Genomic DNA, 15,224 nt, shown 5'->3' on the forward strand with positions numbered 1-15,224 from the left:
CGAAATACTAGAATCGCATGCCTCTTGTATTTGGTATTATTTCCAAAAATAACTAGTATGATGCGGAAAGGAAAAATACTATTTATATCTTTTAGAAAGACCTCTTGATCTTCTACCGTATTCCTCTTCTAACCTCGGACGTTGTGTGGGCAACGATCTTCCGAGATGAGAATCACCTTTCCACCTTCCTTCTTTCTTCTAGATTTTGGCCACAATAAATTTCTTCAAGGATGAAGAATTTCGGCCACCACCAATGCTCCAAGGGATGTTAGAGACGAGGCTTTCTTTCTCTTCTTCTTCTCCTTCCTTGATCCGGCCACAAACAAGAGCTCCACCAAGAAGATAGGTTTCGGCCAACAAGAGGAGAGGAGAGAAATAGGGTCGGCCACCAAAACCAAGGAAGAGAAGGAGGAAAAGAATAGAAGTTGTTCACCCATGAAAGCTCCTCCACCTCCTCTTTTATAATCCTTGGTCTTGGCAAATAAGGAAATTTTAATAAAAACTTCCTTAATTCTTTTGTCATGAAAAGGAAAAATTTATTTAATTAAAAATAATTTTTCTTCTCATTACTATAATGGCCGGCCACACCAAATCTCCAATCAAATAAAAATTTTAAACACAAATTAAAACTTCATTATTTGCTTCCGAAAATTTTATAAAAAATTTCTCCAATAATTCTTATCTCTTCATGATTAGTTAAAAGGAAATTTTATAAATTAAATCTTTCTTTAAACATGTGGATAATTTCCGGAAAGTTATCTCTAAAAATTAAAATCTCCTTTCAATCTACAAATAAGGAAAGATATCAAATCTTTTCTTAATCTTTTGTAGAAACTAATAAAAGAGAATTATTAATTTTTTAAACTTTCTTTTAAATCATGAACATGGTTAAAAGGAAAGTTTTTACCAAAATTAAAATCAACCTTTTAATCTACAAATAAGGAAAGAGATTTAGCTCTTCTCTTAATCTTTTGTAGAATCTTATAAAAGGAAAGATTTAAAATTTTAAACTCTCTTTTAAAACATGTTATCCACATAAGAAAAATTTTTAAAAATAAAAATCCTTTTATTTTAATTTGGGACGGCCACACCAAGCTTGAACCCAAGCTAGGGCCGACCACCTTGAAGCACCCATGAACCAAACTTTGGCCGACCCTAGCTTGGTCTCCAAGCTAGCTTGGCCGGCCCCTATGGGATGGGTAAGAAGGTGGGTATAGGTGGGTATAGTACTCTATAATTAAGAGGTTATGATAGGGACCGAGAGGAGGAATTGGTTTTGGTCTCCCGATAAAATTAAGCATCCCGTGTTCGCCCCGAACACACAACTTAATTTTATCAATAATAATTCATTCCACTAGAGAACTATTATTGAACTACCGCATCAATCCCAAATTATATTTTGGGCTCCTTCTTATTATGAGTGTGTTAGTCTCCCTGTGTTTAAGATAACAAATGTCCACTAATTAAGTAAGTTACTGACAACTCACTTAATTAATATTTACCTCCAAAAGTAGTACCACTCAACTTCATTGTCATGTCGGACTAAGTCCACCTGCAGGGTTTAACATGACAATCCTTATGAACTCCTCTTGGGGGCATTCTCAACCTAGATCACTAGGACACAGTTTCCTTCTATAATCAACAACACACACTATAAGTGATATCATTTCCTAACTTATCGGGCTTATTGATTTATCGAACTAAATCTCACCCATTGATAAATTAAAGAAATAAATATCAAATATATGTGCTTGTTATTATATTAGGATTAAGAGCACACACTTCCATAATAACTGAGGTCTTTGTTCCTTCATAAAGTCAGTATAAAAGGAACGACCTCAAATGGTCCTACTCAATACACTCTAAGTGTACTAGTGTACTTATATAGTTAAGATAAACTAACATCTAATTACACTACGACCTTCCAATGGTTTGTTCCTTTCCATCTTGGTCGTGAGCTACTGTTTATAATTTATAAGGAACTGATAACATGATCTTCTGTGTGTGACACCACACACCATGTTATTTACAATATAAATTAATTGAGCAACTACATTTATCGTAAATATAGATATTTGACCAATGTGATTCTTATTTCTAGATAAATGTTTATACCAAAAGCTAGGCTTTTAGTATACATCCTAACAGCCTAGTGCTCCAGTGACCTATGGTAGGACTATCTACTGATTTTTCTCCTTACCAATGGCAAACCCTAACCCTACTATTCCTCATTGATCTCTCTATCACATCCCTTAGGGTTTCAGCATCTTCTCAGAAGCTCTCAGATCGTGTCCACTAATATTAGGTATGGATTCGACTAATGCAATTTATGGTGTGTATAGAGGAGATTCGATTCGGCTGATTTCAGAGATCGATTCGATTGATTGAGTTTATGCTTTATACAGAGACAATTCGATTCAACTATTTCAATTTATGAGTAGAACAGAGATGAATCAATTCGACTATTTTCATGTATTGATTCAACTATTTCAATTTCTTTGGTAGACAGAAACTAATCGATTTGACTGATACATAGTATCAGTCGACTGATTCATTTTTGAAAACACTCTGGCCACAACAAATGATATCGTAAGGTCAATGTAAATGAAAATTATATGTTAATCAATGACCCACACCATATTTGAGAACCTTGAGCTTCCCTCTATGTGATGGTGGTAAAAGTTTTTATTTTTCGAATAGCTGAAGTTCGTCAGCCGGTTTCGACCAAAATCGGTTGATGGACTAAATGACATCAAATCTACATGGGGCAAGTTCCTATGTGTTCGTGCAGGTCTCCAGAACGTGAAAATGCTCACTAATATCATTACGATACAACGTATTGAGTGCAACCTTTTTTTAAACACGATTTGACCACCAAAAATAAGATTTTTTTGACTCAATATAAATGAAATGCAAATGATAATCACTGAAACACACCATATTTGAGATGGAACATCCATTATCTTCCTTAAGATTTCAAATTTTTTATTTTTAGGGTCACTAATATCATTACGATGCAATGTATTGAGCGCAATCATTTTTTAAACATGATTCGACCACCAAAAATAAGGTTTTTTTTGACTCAATATAAATGAAATGCAGATGATAATCACTAAAACACACCATATTTGAGATGTGACATCCATTATCTTCCTTAAGATTTCAAATTTTTAATTTTTAGGGTTTGCAAAGTCCATCAACCGGTTTTAACCAAAATCGGTTGATGAACCAAACAACATCGGATCGACATGGGACAAGTTTTTATGTGTTCATGCTGATCTTCTGAACATGAAAATGCACATTATTAACATTACAATACAACATATTGAGAGTTACAAATTTTTTAGCACGATCCAAGTACAACAAATGATGTAGTCAACTCAATGTAAATGGACAATTCAATACAAAATAATTTAAAACGATAAAACTCTACAATTTCACACAATTCAATATCTGTCCAATACAAGAACAACATACCAATCTTCCACAATCAAATACAAGATCAATTTAGAACAACAACACACACAACAAATAAATTTAACACTATATCCAAACAAGATAAATTAAGAACAACACAACACAACAATTTTAAACAATTCAATATCAATCAATACAAGAACTATACATCATTTTTAAATGCAATCTAGTACAATATCAATTTAGAGTTTTTATACATAGCACAACATTTTTAAAGAATCAAAAATCAATCCAATAGCAATCCAATACAACAACAATATATGAATTTTACACAATCCAATACAAGATGAATTTAGAACAACACAACACAACACAACATTTTTAAACAATCCAATACACAACCAACACAACATTTTAGATAAATAACAACGATAAACAAGAATCTTGACAAAACACATTTCATAACAAATAATTAGATGAAGTATAAATTTGCAACAAACAAACATACTTCGAACTTTGATACACATATTACAAACATACTATACAACACGTCAATTACAAACATACTACAACACGTCATTTACAAATATACAACTCGTCAAAGACAAGGCTGATAATTCATTCTACTTTGAATTTACAAAATTTATCCCTAATGATTGATAATGCAACATCCACGCTAAATTTATGAATGTCTTTTTGAGTAAATTTCATGTCAATATTGTACAATAAATGTCTAATATATTGCACAATGAAAAAGTCACAGTCATTCTTGCAGTATCACAAAATTAAATTAGTAACAAAATTATAATGACAATGTATCATTGAAATTTATTAATCATGTAATAATTTCCTTACGATAATATTTGTTGAGGACATTCTACTTTAGTAGAAGCCTATTCTTCAAATCGGTGATATTCTTGTAATCCATTATATAGCTCCCTTAGTTTATCAGTTGAAAACATATAATGTTAGAATATAAATTTCATATGTTAATACTAACCAACTCTGAAAAATGTTAATCATATTTATAGTCGTAGGATAATGAATTATAATGGTAGAATGTTTTTACCTCGGTGTCCATGACCATTAAATGATAATGTCCACGATTAGTATTTATAGGTATCAAAATATACCTAACTTCTTGATCAACCGGGTTTGTTTTGATAATTAGACATAAAATTATTTCCCATAAATGTTCATATGTGGACTGCAAGATTCAATATACAATTATAAATTAGTTTAATTATATCAACAATATAATATAAATTATAATATGAAGTCACATATTTACCATGAATTCAGTTGAGCAATATATGGATTTATTAAACAACTTATTAGACGAGGAAGCTTTGGACGAGGAAGCTTCCCTAAAAAGTAATAAAATATATGCATCAATTACTTCTTCGTCTATAAATATATTGCCTAAGATACATGTGAAGAAGCTATTTATAGTCAATGAGTAGTAGCTTTTCTCCCATATGAAATCAAATGTAGACCATCTCGGATTTTGAAGGAATTCTATTAGGTAGGTTGCATCTTCTTCTCATTTTTTCTTTTTTATTTCTTTGAGTTCTCCTTTCAAATACTGCAACTAAATCAAACTCAATATATTTAACATAAGCAAAAGACAAATTAAAGATAATATAAGTACTTCAAACAAACTTAAATATATATGCATAAATATCTACTTACTTTAATTGAACTCAATCTCATAGTCTTCATTTCCTTCACCCTTACTTTCATTTTATCAACCTCTTCTTTATCATCAAAATCATCGCCAACTAAAATAGTTTTATCTTCTTCTTTCATTTAATATCAACCTCCCAAGTTACCCCTTTCACCCTTCTTTATTTTTCTCCTTGTCCTCTTCCTACTTGGGACCAATGCTAGCCAATTAAGTGTATCTTTAGGGGTCGACCTGAGGTTATAATGACTTCTTTCATATCCTCTCCTTTTCAAATTGGTTGAAACAAGTTCAGGATGAGGATCTTTAGCAGGATGGATAGTTGGATAAGAAAAATCTCCCTTTTATAGAATGACAACTAATTCTCGATGAACTTTAACTAAGCTTTCATTATGAAGGGTAAGCATTTCCAAATATTGGGAGTTGAGGAGCCATATAGTTATATGTAACCTCAACCCAATTATAACTTCCTAGATTGTCGAAATTGTCGACAATATCTTCAATTTTAAAAGGTAAGTTATATGTATTAGAAGCAAATAAAATAGAAAAAAAGATACAAAATATAAAATTTACAAAATAGCAACACATCCAAATCAACTCGAAGACAATAAGTGCTTATTAGATTTTCCATTCTATATCGATTTAGATCTTTACTTGGAAAAAAATTTCGAATAAGGCATCGGAGGTAACATTGGAATCCATCTCTACATGTCTGCCTCTATTTGGGTTTTCAAGCAATAATACTACATCATTGGTTGTGAAGGACACTACCACATTGGCGAATTTGAATGTCTCTTTTTCTCAATCCCAACTCTCAAATATGTCGACCAGTAATCCCCTAAGATGCCGAATTTTTGGTATGTTCAGGAAGATTGAAAAGGGACTACTTCTTATAACATTTATGTGTTTTTCATGCAATATTACTCCTGAATGATCCTTTGTCTTTCCACTTGTGAAATTTTCAGAACAAAAATTTATGAAATGTCCCAACTTGCTCATCCAATGTAACTTATCATGCAAACTTGATAATTGAATTGAACTTCCTGAACTTGATGTATTTCTTTGACTTTCCTACCATATAAGAAAACAATAAAATTAGAACCACTATGAAATTAGAATGAATGGAAACATAATTACTGAATCGTTTTGAAATTAGAATGAATACAAACATAAATATGATATAATATAAATAATTATGAAATTTGTTGATAACTTAAACTAAGTAAAAAAAAACACATAGTTCTATACACACTATAAGGTGTTCTGTTTAGAAATGATATAACCAATTTCGATTAAAAAATCCTTAACACATTTTAGGTACGAAGTATGACAAATATTAAATCAAACTGCGCTTTTTATCAAAGTTATAAAGTATTAACATTTTATCTTGATTGTTTTAAATCACAAAATAATGATCAATTAAAAAAAACACTCTAAAAAATTTTACCTTTGGAGATGATGATGCATATTTCGACATTCTCAGAGACGTATTTATAAGGAGGTAACGCCGTGAAGAAGGTGGTGAAGCTTAGGGCAATACCGACCTAACGCAGTGAAAAATGTGGTGAAATCAACATTTGACCTAGGTCGTGAGGCTTCCGGGAATATAGTAGCCGATGATGATATGATTTTGACTTCGCAACTTCCGGAGAACACAGAAGAATGGCGATGCCTGTAGAGGTGAAGAAACGAGGACTTCGCTGTCGATGAAATGCTGAACGATGGGAACGAGCAGGCGACCAAGTTCGGTAGGGATTCAGGATTCCGTTTACGAAGATAAGCAAAAGCGAGCAAGTGATATCAGGAGAATAGAAGAAGTTAAGGTTCAGAGTTGGATGAAAATGTGTTGGGAGTGCCTTTTCTCACTTTGGCAAGCACATGAGGTGGACGATAGTGACGTGGATGACCAGCGACGTGGAAAGGGATAAAAATGGTATCCAATACGTTTTCGTCGTTTTAGAAGTAATCTACGTGAAATAGGTATTTTACAACTTTATATGTGCGGTTCAGTAAAATGATGAAAAAGGTAACACCGGCCCATTAAGCCGAACCGTTTCACAGTTCAACTAGGCCGTTCTAAATCCATGTAATGATGTCCTCGGTCAGGAAACGGTTCAACTAGGCCGTTCTAATTCCATGTAATGATGTCCTCGGTCAGGCCGGTTCCTTATCTCTTCTTTGGACGCACCTTACTATAATACTCGTCTTCAAGCCCTAATCTCCTCCGAGCGACGCCGCCTCCGGTGACTTCGATCACTCGACCTGGATCCCGCCGCCGCAGCCTCCGTCCATATCTCGTCGTCCTTTTCGCGTGAGATTTGTCTAGGTACCTTTCCTTCTTATTATCTGCGATGCTCCCTTCTCCCAATAGGTTTCGATTCCATGATTCCTGGTATTTTCCTTCCTGGAAGGATCGATAGTCGTTGGTGAGCTACTGATGATTGATTATTTTGTTTCGTGCGGTTGCAACTATTGCAGTGTGGGTTACTTGCTTCAGTTATACCGTATATTGTCTCCTAGATGTTTTCGCTGCATGTAAATTATTTCGCTTAATCCTTCAAAAGAAACCAAAATTCGGTGTTGAGAATGGCATTCCTACATGAATATGGTCGGAATGATCAATCTTCATTTCAAATATCTTTCCGTTGTCCATGCCATCTGTTACAGTCGCGTGGAGGATCGATTCCACAGACGTAGCTTTGGATCTGGATGGGATTTGACACAGTAACTTCCTTTTCCCGTTGGAAGCCAACTTCCTTTATGGCGCGGCTGAACCAAGGAAAGAGAAAAGGAATTGCTCCCCCTTTCTGTTCGTGGCTAGGGATTGAGTAGGTGGCAAGACTAACCGGTGGAAGTTCTGCCTGAATGTCTTGGCAGAGATGAGAATGGTGCTGCTTCAAGTTAGCAACGGATTGTGCAAAGAAGGGGGGCAGCGTTGTGCAACCTGGCCAGCAATGAGGATAGCATAAGGGTGGATAGGGGATCATGTCTCTTGGAGGCAGCTGTGGTGTTGGCATGATTGAAGCAGCAAGTACTGAGCAAGATAGAGGGGTAGACATCCATGATAGGGAATAGAAAAGAGGTAGAAGAAGATATTTGTATATCCAAGCAACACCTTACATGGGGTCCCCTTCTACCTCTTTCTCAAATGTGCGCTTCCTCTGTTGTTTCATTCTTCCTCTAGACTGGTTCCTCTCAGTGATTTGTTCTCCCCATTTGCTAGGATCTGGCTCATATCACCATCCCAGTTTAGGTCGTCCCTTATTCAGAGACATGTATTTCATCTAGTCTTTCACTGTTTTGAGGTCTTGCAGTTCAACTTTGTTGGCTCTTTACTTTTCTTTTGTCAGATAAAGTAGGATATATTCAGCATGGGAGATCTGCCATTGTTGCTAATGTTGTCGTACATTGCGACACAATCATCTTATAAAGCTACATAAAGAAAGAATGTTAAGTTTTTATGTGTTAGTGTTTACTAAAGTGATTTACTTAATTTTTCATTCTTCAGGAAAGTGATACCAGTTTTATCTCCCAATGAGATTTTTTCTTGTGATAATGTTTCTATCCAGAGAGGTTGCTCATTATGTTTCGCTCTTGCAAAGAAATGGCTTCTGACATTCCATTGCATAGCTTATTATTAAAAAGTGTTTGTTAAACTTGAACTTGGTGTCAACATACAAAGGCTGTAACTTTCTATATTTCAATAGGAGTGTTAGCTAAACTATTATTTTCATTTAGTGTGTACTTATTATCTGTCAGTGTTGGAAATTGGAATTAGTTGCAAATCTATGGGTATGTACGGTTATCTTTACCTCACCTGATTTTTCTATGATTTGAGTAGGATAACTCTTTACCTTAAATCATCTTGTTTTGAAATCTTTGGTTTGTTAAGTACTAATGACCTTCTCATTATTATATTTGCCTTCTTTCATTAGGTTTCATTGGCTTTGATGGCAAATTACTCAGGAAGAGCGTCTTCTAATGGCTCAGTCTATGTATGCAAATTGCCACCTGGAACTGATGAGGCTATGCTGGCTGAGTTTTTTGGCACTATAGGGTTGCTAAAGGTATGGGGTTTAACCAGGTATCCCTTTGAGCCATCTCCATAACTTCTTAATCAGCTTATTGTTGTTGTTTTAGAAAGTTGTTATTACCTTTTTTGTTCCTAATGAAAAACATTGGAAATTCAACAGAAGGATAAAAGGACTGGTAGGCCAAAAATTTGGTTGTACCGGGACAAAGCTACCAATGAGCCTAAAGGTGATGCAACAATTACATATGAGGACCCACATGCAGCTATGGCTGCTGTTGAGTGGTTCAACAACAAGGACTTTCATGGATCCCTTATTGAGGTACACATTGCCGAGTCGAAATCCAAGGAGCCAATTGATAATTCCTATGCTCAACAACCTGAACTTGGAGCAAATGCGAGCATGGAAGCTGAGGAGCAGGAAGATATGAATGATAGTGCAGGTAGAGGTAGAGGTCGTGGCGATGCTTTGGGGAAGTCATGGCAGCAAGACGGAGACTGGATGTGTCCAAATACAAGGTCGGTGGTATGATATTGGTGAGCGACTCATTCTCACATCAATAGGACCTTATTGTGTCTTGAATAGAGATGCTGTTATAACTTGTTTTCATGGTTTTACTGCTAGCAGTTGTTCCAATGTGAATTTTGCCTTCCGTGGTGTTTGCAACCGGTGTGGAACAGCTCGTCCTTCTGGTGCTGGTGGAACAGGTGGTGGTGCTGGTCGAGGGAGGGGACGAGGTGGTGGTGTTGATGCTGGGGGACGTGCCCGCCCTGTTGGTGGTCCCACAGGACTCTTTGGTCCCAATGATTGGCCTTGTCCAATGTAAGTACAGTTCTTGGTTGCATCTGAGCTTTATACTTTTGGGTTTATTTTCAACTATCTACATAGATCATATCTAATATGTGTTTTTGATAATATCTAACTGATTGATTTGTACTCATCAGGAGTGCTAGAAGAATTTTTGTAACTTTCTTGAAGCCAAAATGTTATAAATTGTTTCGTTTTCTTAGCAAACCTTTTTTGTACTGTAAACTAACTAGGCAACTAATTTTACTTATTTTTTTTTTCCAAGTTATTTCTTATGTTCCACTTGACAAGCCTGACGTTTCTTATTTGCTATTTGATGAATCTATCAGGTGTGGAAACATTAACTGGGCGAAACGCACAAAATGCAATATATGTAACACCAACAAGCCAGGACATAATGAGGGTGGTGTGAGGTAATGTATCATGTATCAGTAACCGTGCTGCTAAAATATTTTATTTTTGATATGGATATTTGGAGTTTTTTTAATGTGTCTTAGGATTTGAATTCCTTGCGTAAAGTTCGATGGAGGGATAAAATGCATGAGCGTAGTATTCTAAAATAATAGTGACTAATGCAGATTTCTTGAAGTCGTGTTTGTGGTTGATTTATGGTCTCAATTGGTAAATAATTTAGTTTTTCTCTGTGCTCTTTGCTCTGTTATTTAGTTATCACATGTTTTGCTTGTTGTTTCATGCAATTAGGTAGGCAATCATCAGCAAGCAACCATTGTTTGTTTCTCTTGTAGTTAAATGCTGACACAAGCATGCACATGGTTTTGCTTTGCTTTTAGTCTTGTGTATGGTCAATTTAACAGATGCCGATGTGTTGGTTATGTAATCATTCTTTGCTTTTATTTCATATTTTGTAGAGGAGGGCGTGCTGGAGGTTACAAAGAACTTGATGAAGAAGAAATAGAGGAAACAAAGCGACGGCGAAGAGAAGCTGAGGAGGTAGCTGTTCCTGCAAGTGTTGCTAATCATACACGGATGATCCTTCAACTATTTTATTCTAAAATAATACATTCTTGGCTTGCAGGATGATGGAGAAATGTATGATGAATTTGGCAATCTTAAGAAGAAATTTCGTGCTAAAACCCAGCAAGCTGAAGCTGGACAACCGGCTCCTGGATCTGGTCGTGCTGGTTGGGAGGTTGAGGAAATAGGTACTTTTAATTTTTGCTTGCAAAAAATACCAGATAGTGTTCTATCAAAAGTCCATTTTCTGTTCTGGCTTTCTTCTTCCAAGATTTTTTCAATAAATAAACAGATTTAATTAGTTGGAATTCCACTGCTCTGTGCAAATTATTTAGTGAAGAGCTATGCTAAAACAAAAGCAGCTTCTGAGCAAAATACGTTTTGTGGCTGCATAGTTTGTGTAATTCATGTCATATCTATAAGAGTAAGTGTTTACTCATGTTTGCATAACGAGGAAGATGGCAAACTGCCAAATAAAGTCTAGCTTCATGTGTGCAGAGCATTGAAGATCACAAACATTTTTCTCGATAGATTTTTCATCACATACTTCTGGAGAATCTATATGCTTCATTTTCAGCTTGAAATCTAGACCTAAGTAGGGTTATTTGAGAAGGATGTAGATCTAGATTATTGTGATCCCTTATATGATGGGGTGACTTTTCCACATAATTCAGATAGATTCAAGTTAACTCATCTCTGATGTGGGTAGTGTGTATATGATGTAGTAAGCAGTTGTCATAGTTACGACAAAGAAACATGGGGATTTGTGACCCTGTACGAGAAGGGACTTTGTTTGACTCAGTCGTGGATTTGCATTCCTCGGTCAATGATCTTGCAGATAACAGTTACTTTTATATACCTGAAATAATGCAAGGAGGTCCCTTTTATGGGCCTTGTAATGATCTGGTTCCAAGGCTCAGTGTCAAATTGACTTGATTTGTTAGAACTCGTTTTAATAAGCAACTACTTTTATATGCCTGCTGTCTATTGCAGTAACTTGTTTCTTGTTACTTCATATTTGTGTCCCAACTTATCCAACCATGGCATCAAGCTCTTTGTAAGACCCTGTTGCGCCTAATAATTCGGAATTTAGATTTTTCTTTGATTCCTTTTCTGTTGTTAATATTCTTCTACATCTATCTAGGTCTAAAACTAGTATGGGATAATTTACAGAATTATGTGTTGTTTCTGATCTTTGTACATTTTATTCTCTTATAAACTATATCTGCAATGTCTAGCAGATCGACATGGTGCTGAAAGAACCAAAGACCGGCACAGAGAGCGAGAGAGCAATAGAAACCGGGAAAGAGAAGGCTCTGAAAGAGAGAGACGCAGGAGCAGAAGCAGGGAAAGAGAGAGGGAGCGTGAGAAGGACAGAGGGAGAGTTTCCGACAGAGATTACAGCTATGAAAGAGGCCGTGGGTATGGTCGAGAACGGCACCGTGACTAGTAGTGGTTTGTGCCGGGGCTAGGTTTTTGTTTTGTGTGTTGGTTGTGTACTTTGGAGGCAGATGATCTAAAACTGTGGCTTGGTTGCTTGTTTGCTATCTCAGAATTCATCCTATAATCAACATGGATGAATGCCAAATGCTTTGCAGATTACAGCTCCACCAGTTTGCTGCTTATTGATTGTCTCGTCAAGATCTAGGATTCGGATGCATGTTGACAATTGGATTTTAGGTTTTTTTCTAAGTGCTGCTTCTGAACTTTCGTTTGTTTCTTTATATTTAAAACAAAATTTGGTAATTCTTTTTCTAAAGATATTTTAATTAAATTTTTAATCAATAGGGCATTAAAGTAATTGAGATAAGTTAGATTGTCCTAAAGCTTGTTTGTTTATTTTAAATCTTAAGAGGTTAGGCGTCAGTTTTTATGGTGTTAAACGTTAATACTCCATTGCTTCTATAATTGAATAAAGATGTGGACTTAGTAAATAAAATTTGTATTATTTTTATCTCAACCTATTAGAGATAATTTAGAAGTTAAAATACTAAATGTATATATGGTAATTATTTTAACATTTCTTTTAAATAATAAATAAATAATATAAATTCAGATAAAGGTGTAGTGGGCATAAAAATTTTTATAAGATGCCCTTTGCATAAGACTTCAAAGAGTTTGCTAGCCACCTCATGGTTATAATTTTTTTAAAATATTTTTATTGAATTTCTTTACCTTAAATATTATAATGTAAATTCTAAACTCTAAATTGTAAGTTCTAAATAATAATAATAATAATCAAATACACTTGATGTTGTGGACCATGAGATGTGCATGCTAATATTCTTGGAACTAAAAAAAATTAATATCACTCACTTTCAATATCGCCGCCCATGATAAGATGCAGGCTAATATTAAAATCCACAGGGGATTTTGTAGGCTAACATTCTTGAGACTTCTAAATAAATTCTTATTGATAATCTAACTTTAGTCCGGATTATTATATTCACTTATGCTCCTAATTAAAGTAAAAATATATGTATAACGAGCATATATAAAAACATGACATGATGCACAACGCCTCTAAGATTATGGTATAGCGATAGGGCATCTAAGTTATCATTTAAATGTTCATAATTCAAACCTCAACTATGATGAATTTGTAAAAAATTTTATTCTAAATGAAATACTCAATTAAAAAATGTTGGATTCTTGCACTGTGACACAATGATACACAACTAAATAGCTACAACAGTGAGATTTCAGTATAATTTGTATATATGTCTTTCCTCTAATATTTGACCCTTTTCTTATCTTTTAAGGCCCCTCGTCAGTGAAATATACACCAGGCCATCTCAATTAAGTCTGAGGGCGAATTTTTTTTAAATAAATATTAATTTTAAAAAATAGATTTTTTACATAAAATTAAAATTTTAAGTTGTTAAGATGCAAAATTACTAATTAAAATTTTATATTCAAGATAATAATTTATTTTATAATGGATAAAATTATTAAATTATTAAATTTTTCTTGAGAAAGCACATAAAACTTTATTAATTTTAATTGTGAAAAATTTCTCTAAATTATATTAATAGGTATTGGTAAAAGAATTTTATTTTTTAATAAAATTTATCTAATTTTAATTTAGATTTATTATTTCTTTTAAAATATTTAATTGTAAAAATAAATCCAAACCACCAATATCAAATAACAATAAAAAAATATAGAACTCTAATATTTTATCAAAATAAAATTGTTTAAAATTAAAGGAATAATAAAATCTAACTTTCAATTTGATGATTACATATACAAATATAATAAAAGAATAAATAAATATTATTTTTTAGAATAATCTCTATATATCAAATTTTGTTACTAATAATGAAAATATAAAGAATCAATTTTTTTTTTTAAAAAAAGTATGTTAAGTTAAATATTATGATTAATAAAAATCTATGCATATGCAAAATCTAAAATTTGCATTTAAAAAAATATAAAGAATTGTCATTTTTTTTATGTAATTAAAAAAATCAATTTGATGTTTCAGAAAAATTAGAATTCTACTTAGCTTTGAATGGATAACGAATCCTTACTTCCTATTATTATTGAAGAAAAAAAAGAAAGAGATTAGGAGAAAAGTATGGGATCTCCGGCGATGGGAAGGCATGAGAACACGAACAAAAAGAGGGGAAGGATATGAGAAAGAATTTCTAAATACTACTCAAAATTTGATAAATAAGACTTTTGGTAAGTAAAAATACATGTCAACTTTATTGAATGAACAATCTTTTTCTGCACGGACGACCATAATGACTTATTATGCCTTTTGCCTTAAAATAGCTCCTCAAATTTTTCAACGGAAAATGGATGACATCTTTTAGCCTATTTATATGTTTTCTGTGTTTATATTGATGATATTTTAGTCTTCTCAAAAAATAAACAAGAGCATTATGCCCATTTACATATTGATGATATCTTTAGGCATGTTTCTATGTTTACCTATGTTTATATTGATAATATTTCAGTCTTCTTGAAAACTAAACAATAACATTATGCTCATTTACATATTATTTGTAATTTATTTGAACAGCATGGTCTTATCATTTCTAGAAAGAAGATAAAATTAACAGAAACACATATAGAATTCTTAGGAGTTGAAATAGGGCAAGGATAAATAACGTTACAACCTCATATTTCTATAAAAATTCTTGCTTTTTATGATAAAATGGAAGATATTAAGATTTTATGAGCATTTTTAGGCCTCCTAAACTATGTAAGACCTTACCTTAAAGATATAGAAAAAATTAGTGAACCTTTATACAATAAACATCTTTGACAGGACAAAAATATTTTAATCAGCAAGATATAAC

The 15,224-nt window shown here is 33.5% G+C and overlaps 1 protein-coding gene across 3 annotated transcripts; it reads left to right on the forward strand.

The window, feature by feature from the left end:
- The first annotated feature begins 7,271 nt into the window (after window positions 1–7,271).
- LOC122042805 (transcription initiation factor TFIID subunit 15-like) lies at window positions 7,272–12,511 on the forward strand. Of its 3 annotated transcripts, none has more exons than XM_042603118.1 (8): window positions 7,272–7,427; window positions 9,037–9,168; window positions 9,295–9,650; window positions 9,760–9,954; window positions 10,269–10,352; window positions 10,809–10,890; window positions 10,976–11,102; window positions 12,153–12,511. In XM_042603118.1, exons 2-8 carry the CDS (start codon window positions 9,052–9,054, stop codon window positions 12,362–12,364), a joined length of 1,173 nt encoding a protein of 390 aa, XP_042459052.1. In that variant the 5' UTR covers window positions 7,272–7,427; window positions 9,037–9,051; the 3' UTR covers window positions 12,365–12,511. The 3 variants fall into 3 exon arrangements, with proteins under 3 accessions (XP_042459052.1, XP_042459053.1, XP_042459054.1); XM_042603119.1 differs by having other exon boundaries at window positions 12,156–12,511; XM_042603120.1 differs by lacking the exon at window positions 7,272–7,427 and having other exon boundaries at window positions 9,040–9,185.
- Window positions 12,512–15,224: the final 2,713 nt, after the last annotated feature.

Source organism: Zingiber officinale, chromosome 2A, assembly GCF_018446385.1.
Source record: "Zingiber officinale cultivar Zhangliang chromosome 2A, Zo_v1.1, whole genome shotgun sequence".
NCBI lineage: Eukaryota > Viridiplantae > Streptophyta > Magnoliopsida > Zingiberales > Zingiberaceae > Zingiber > Zingiber officinale.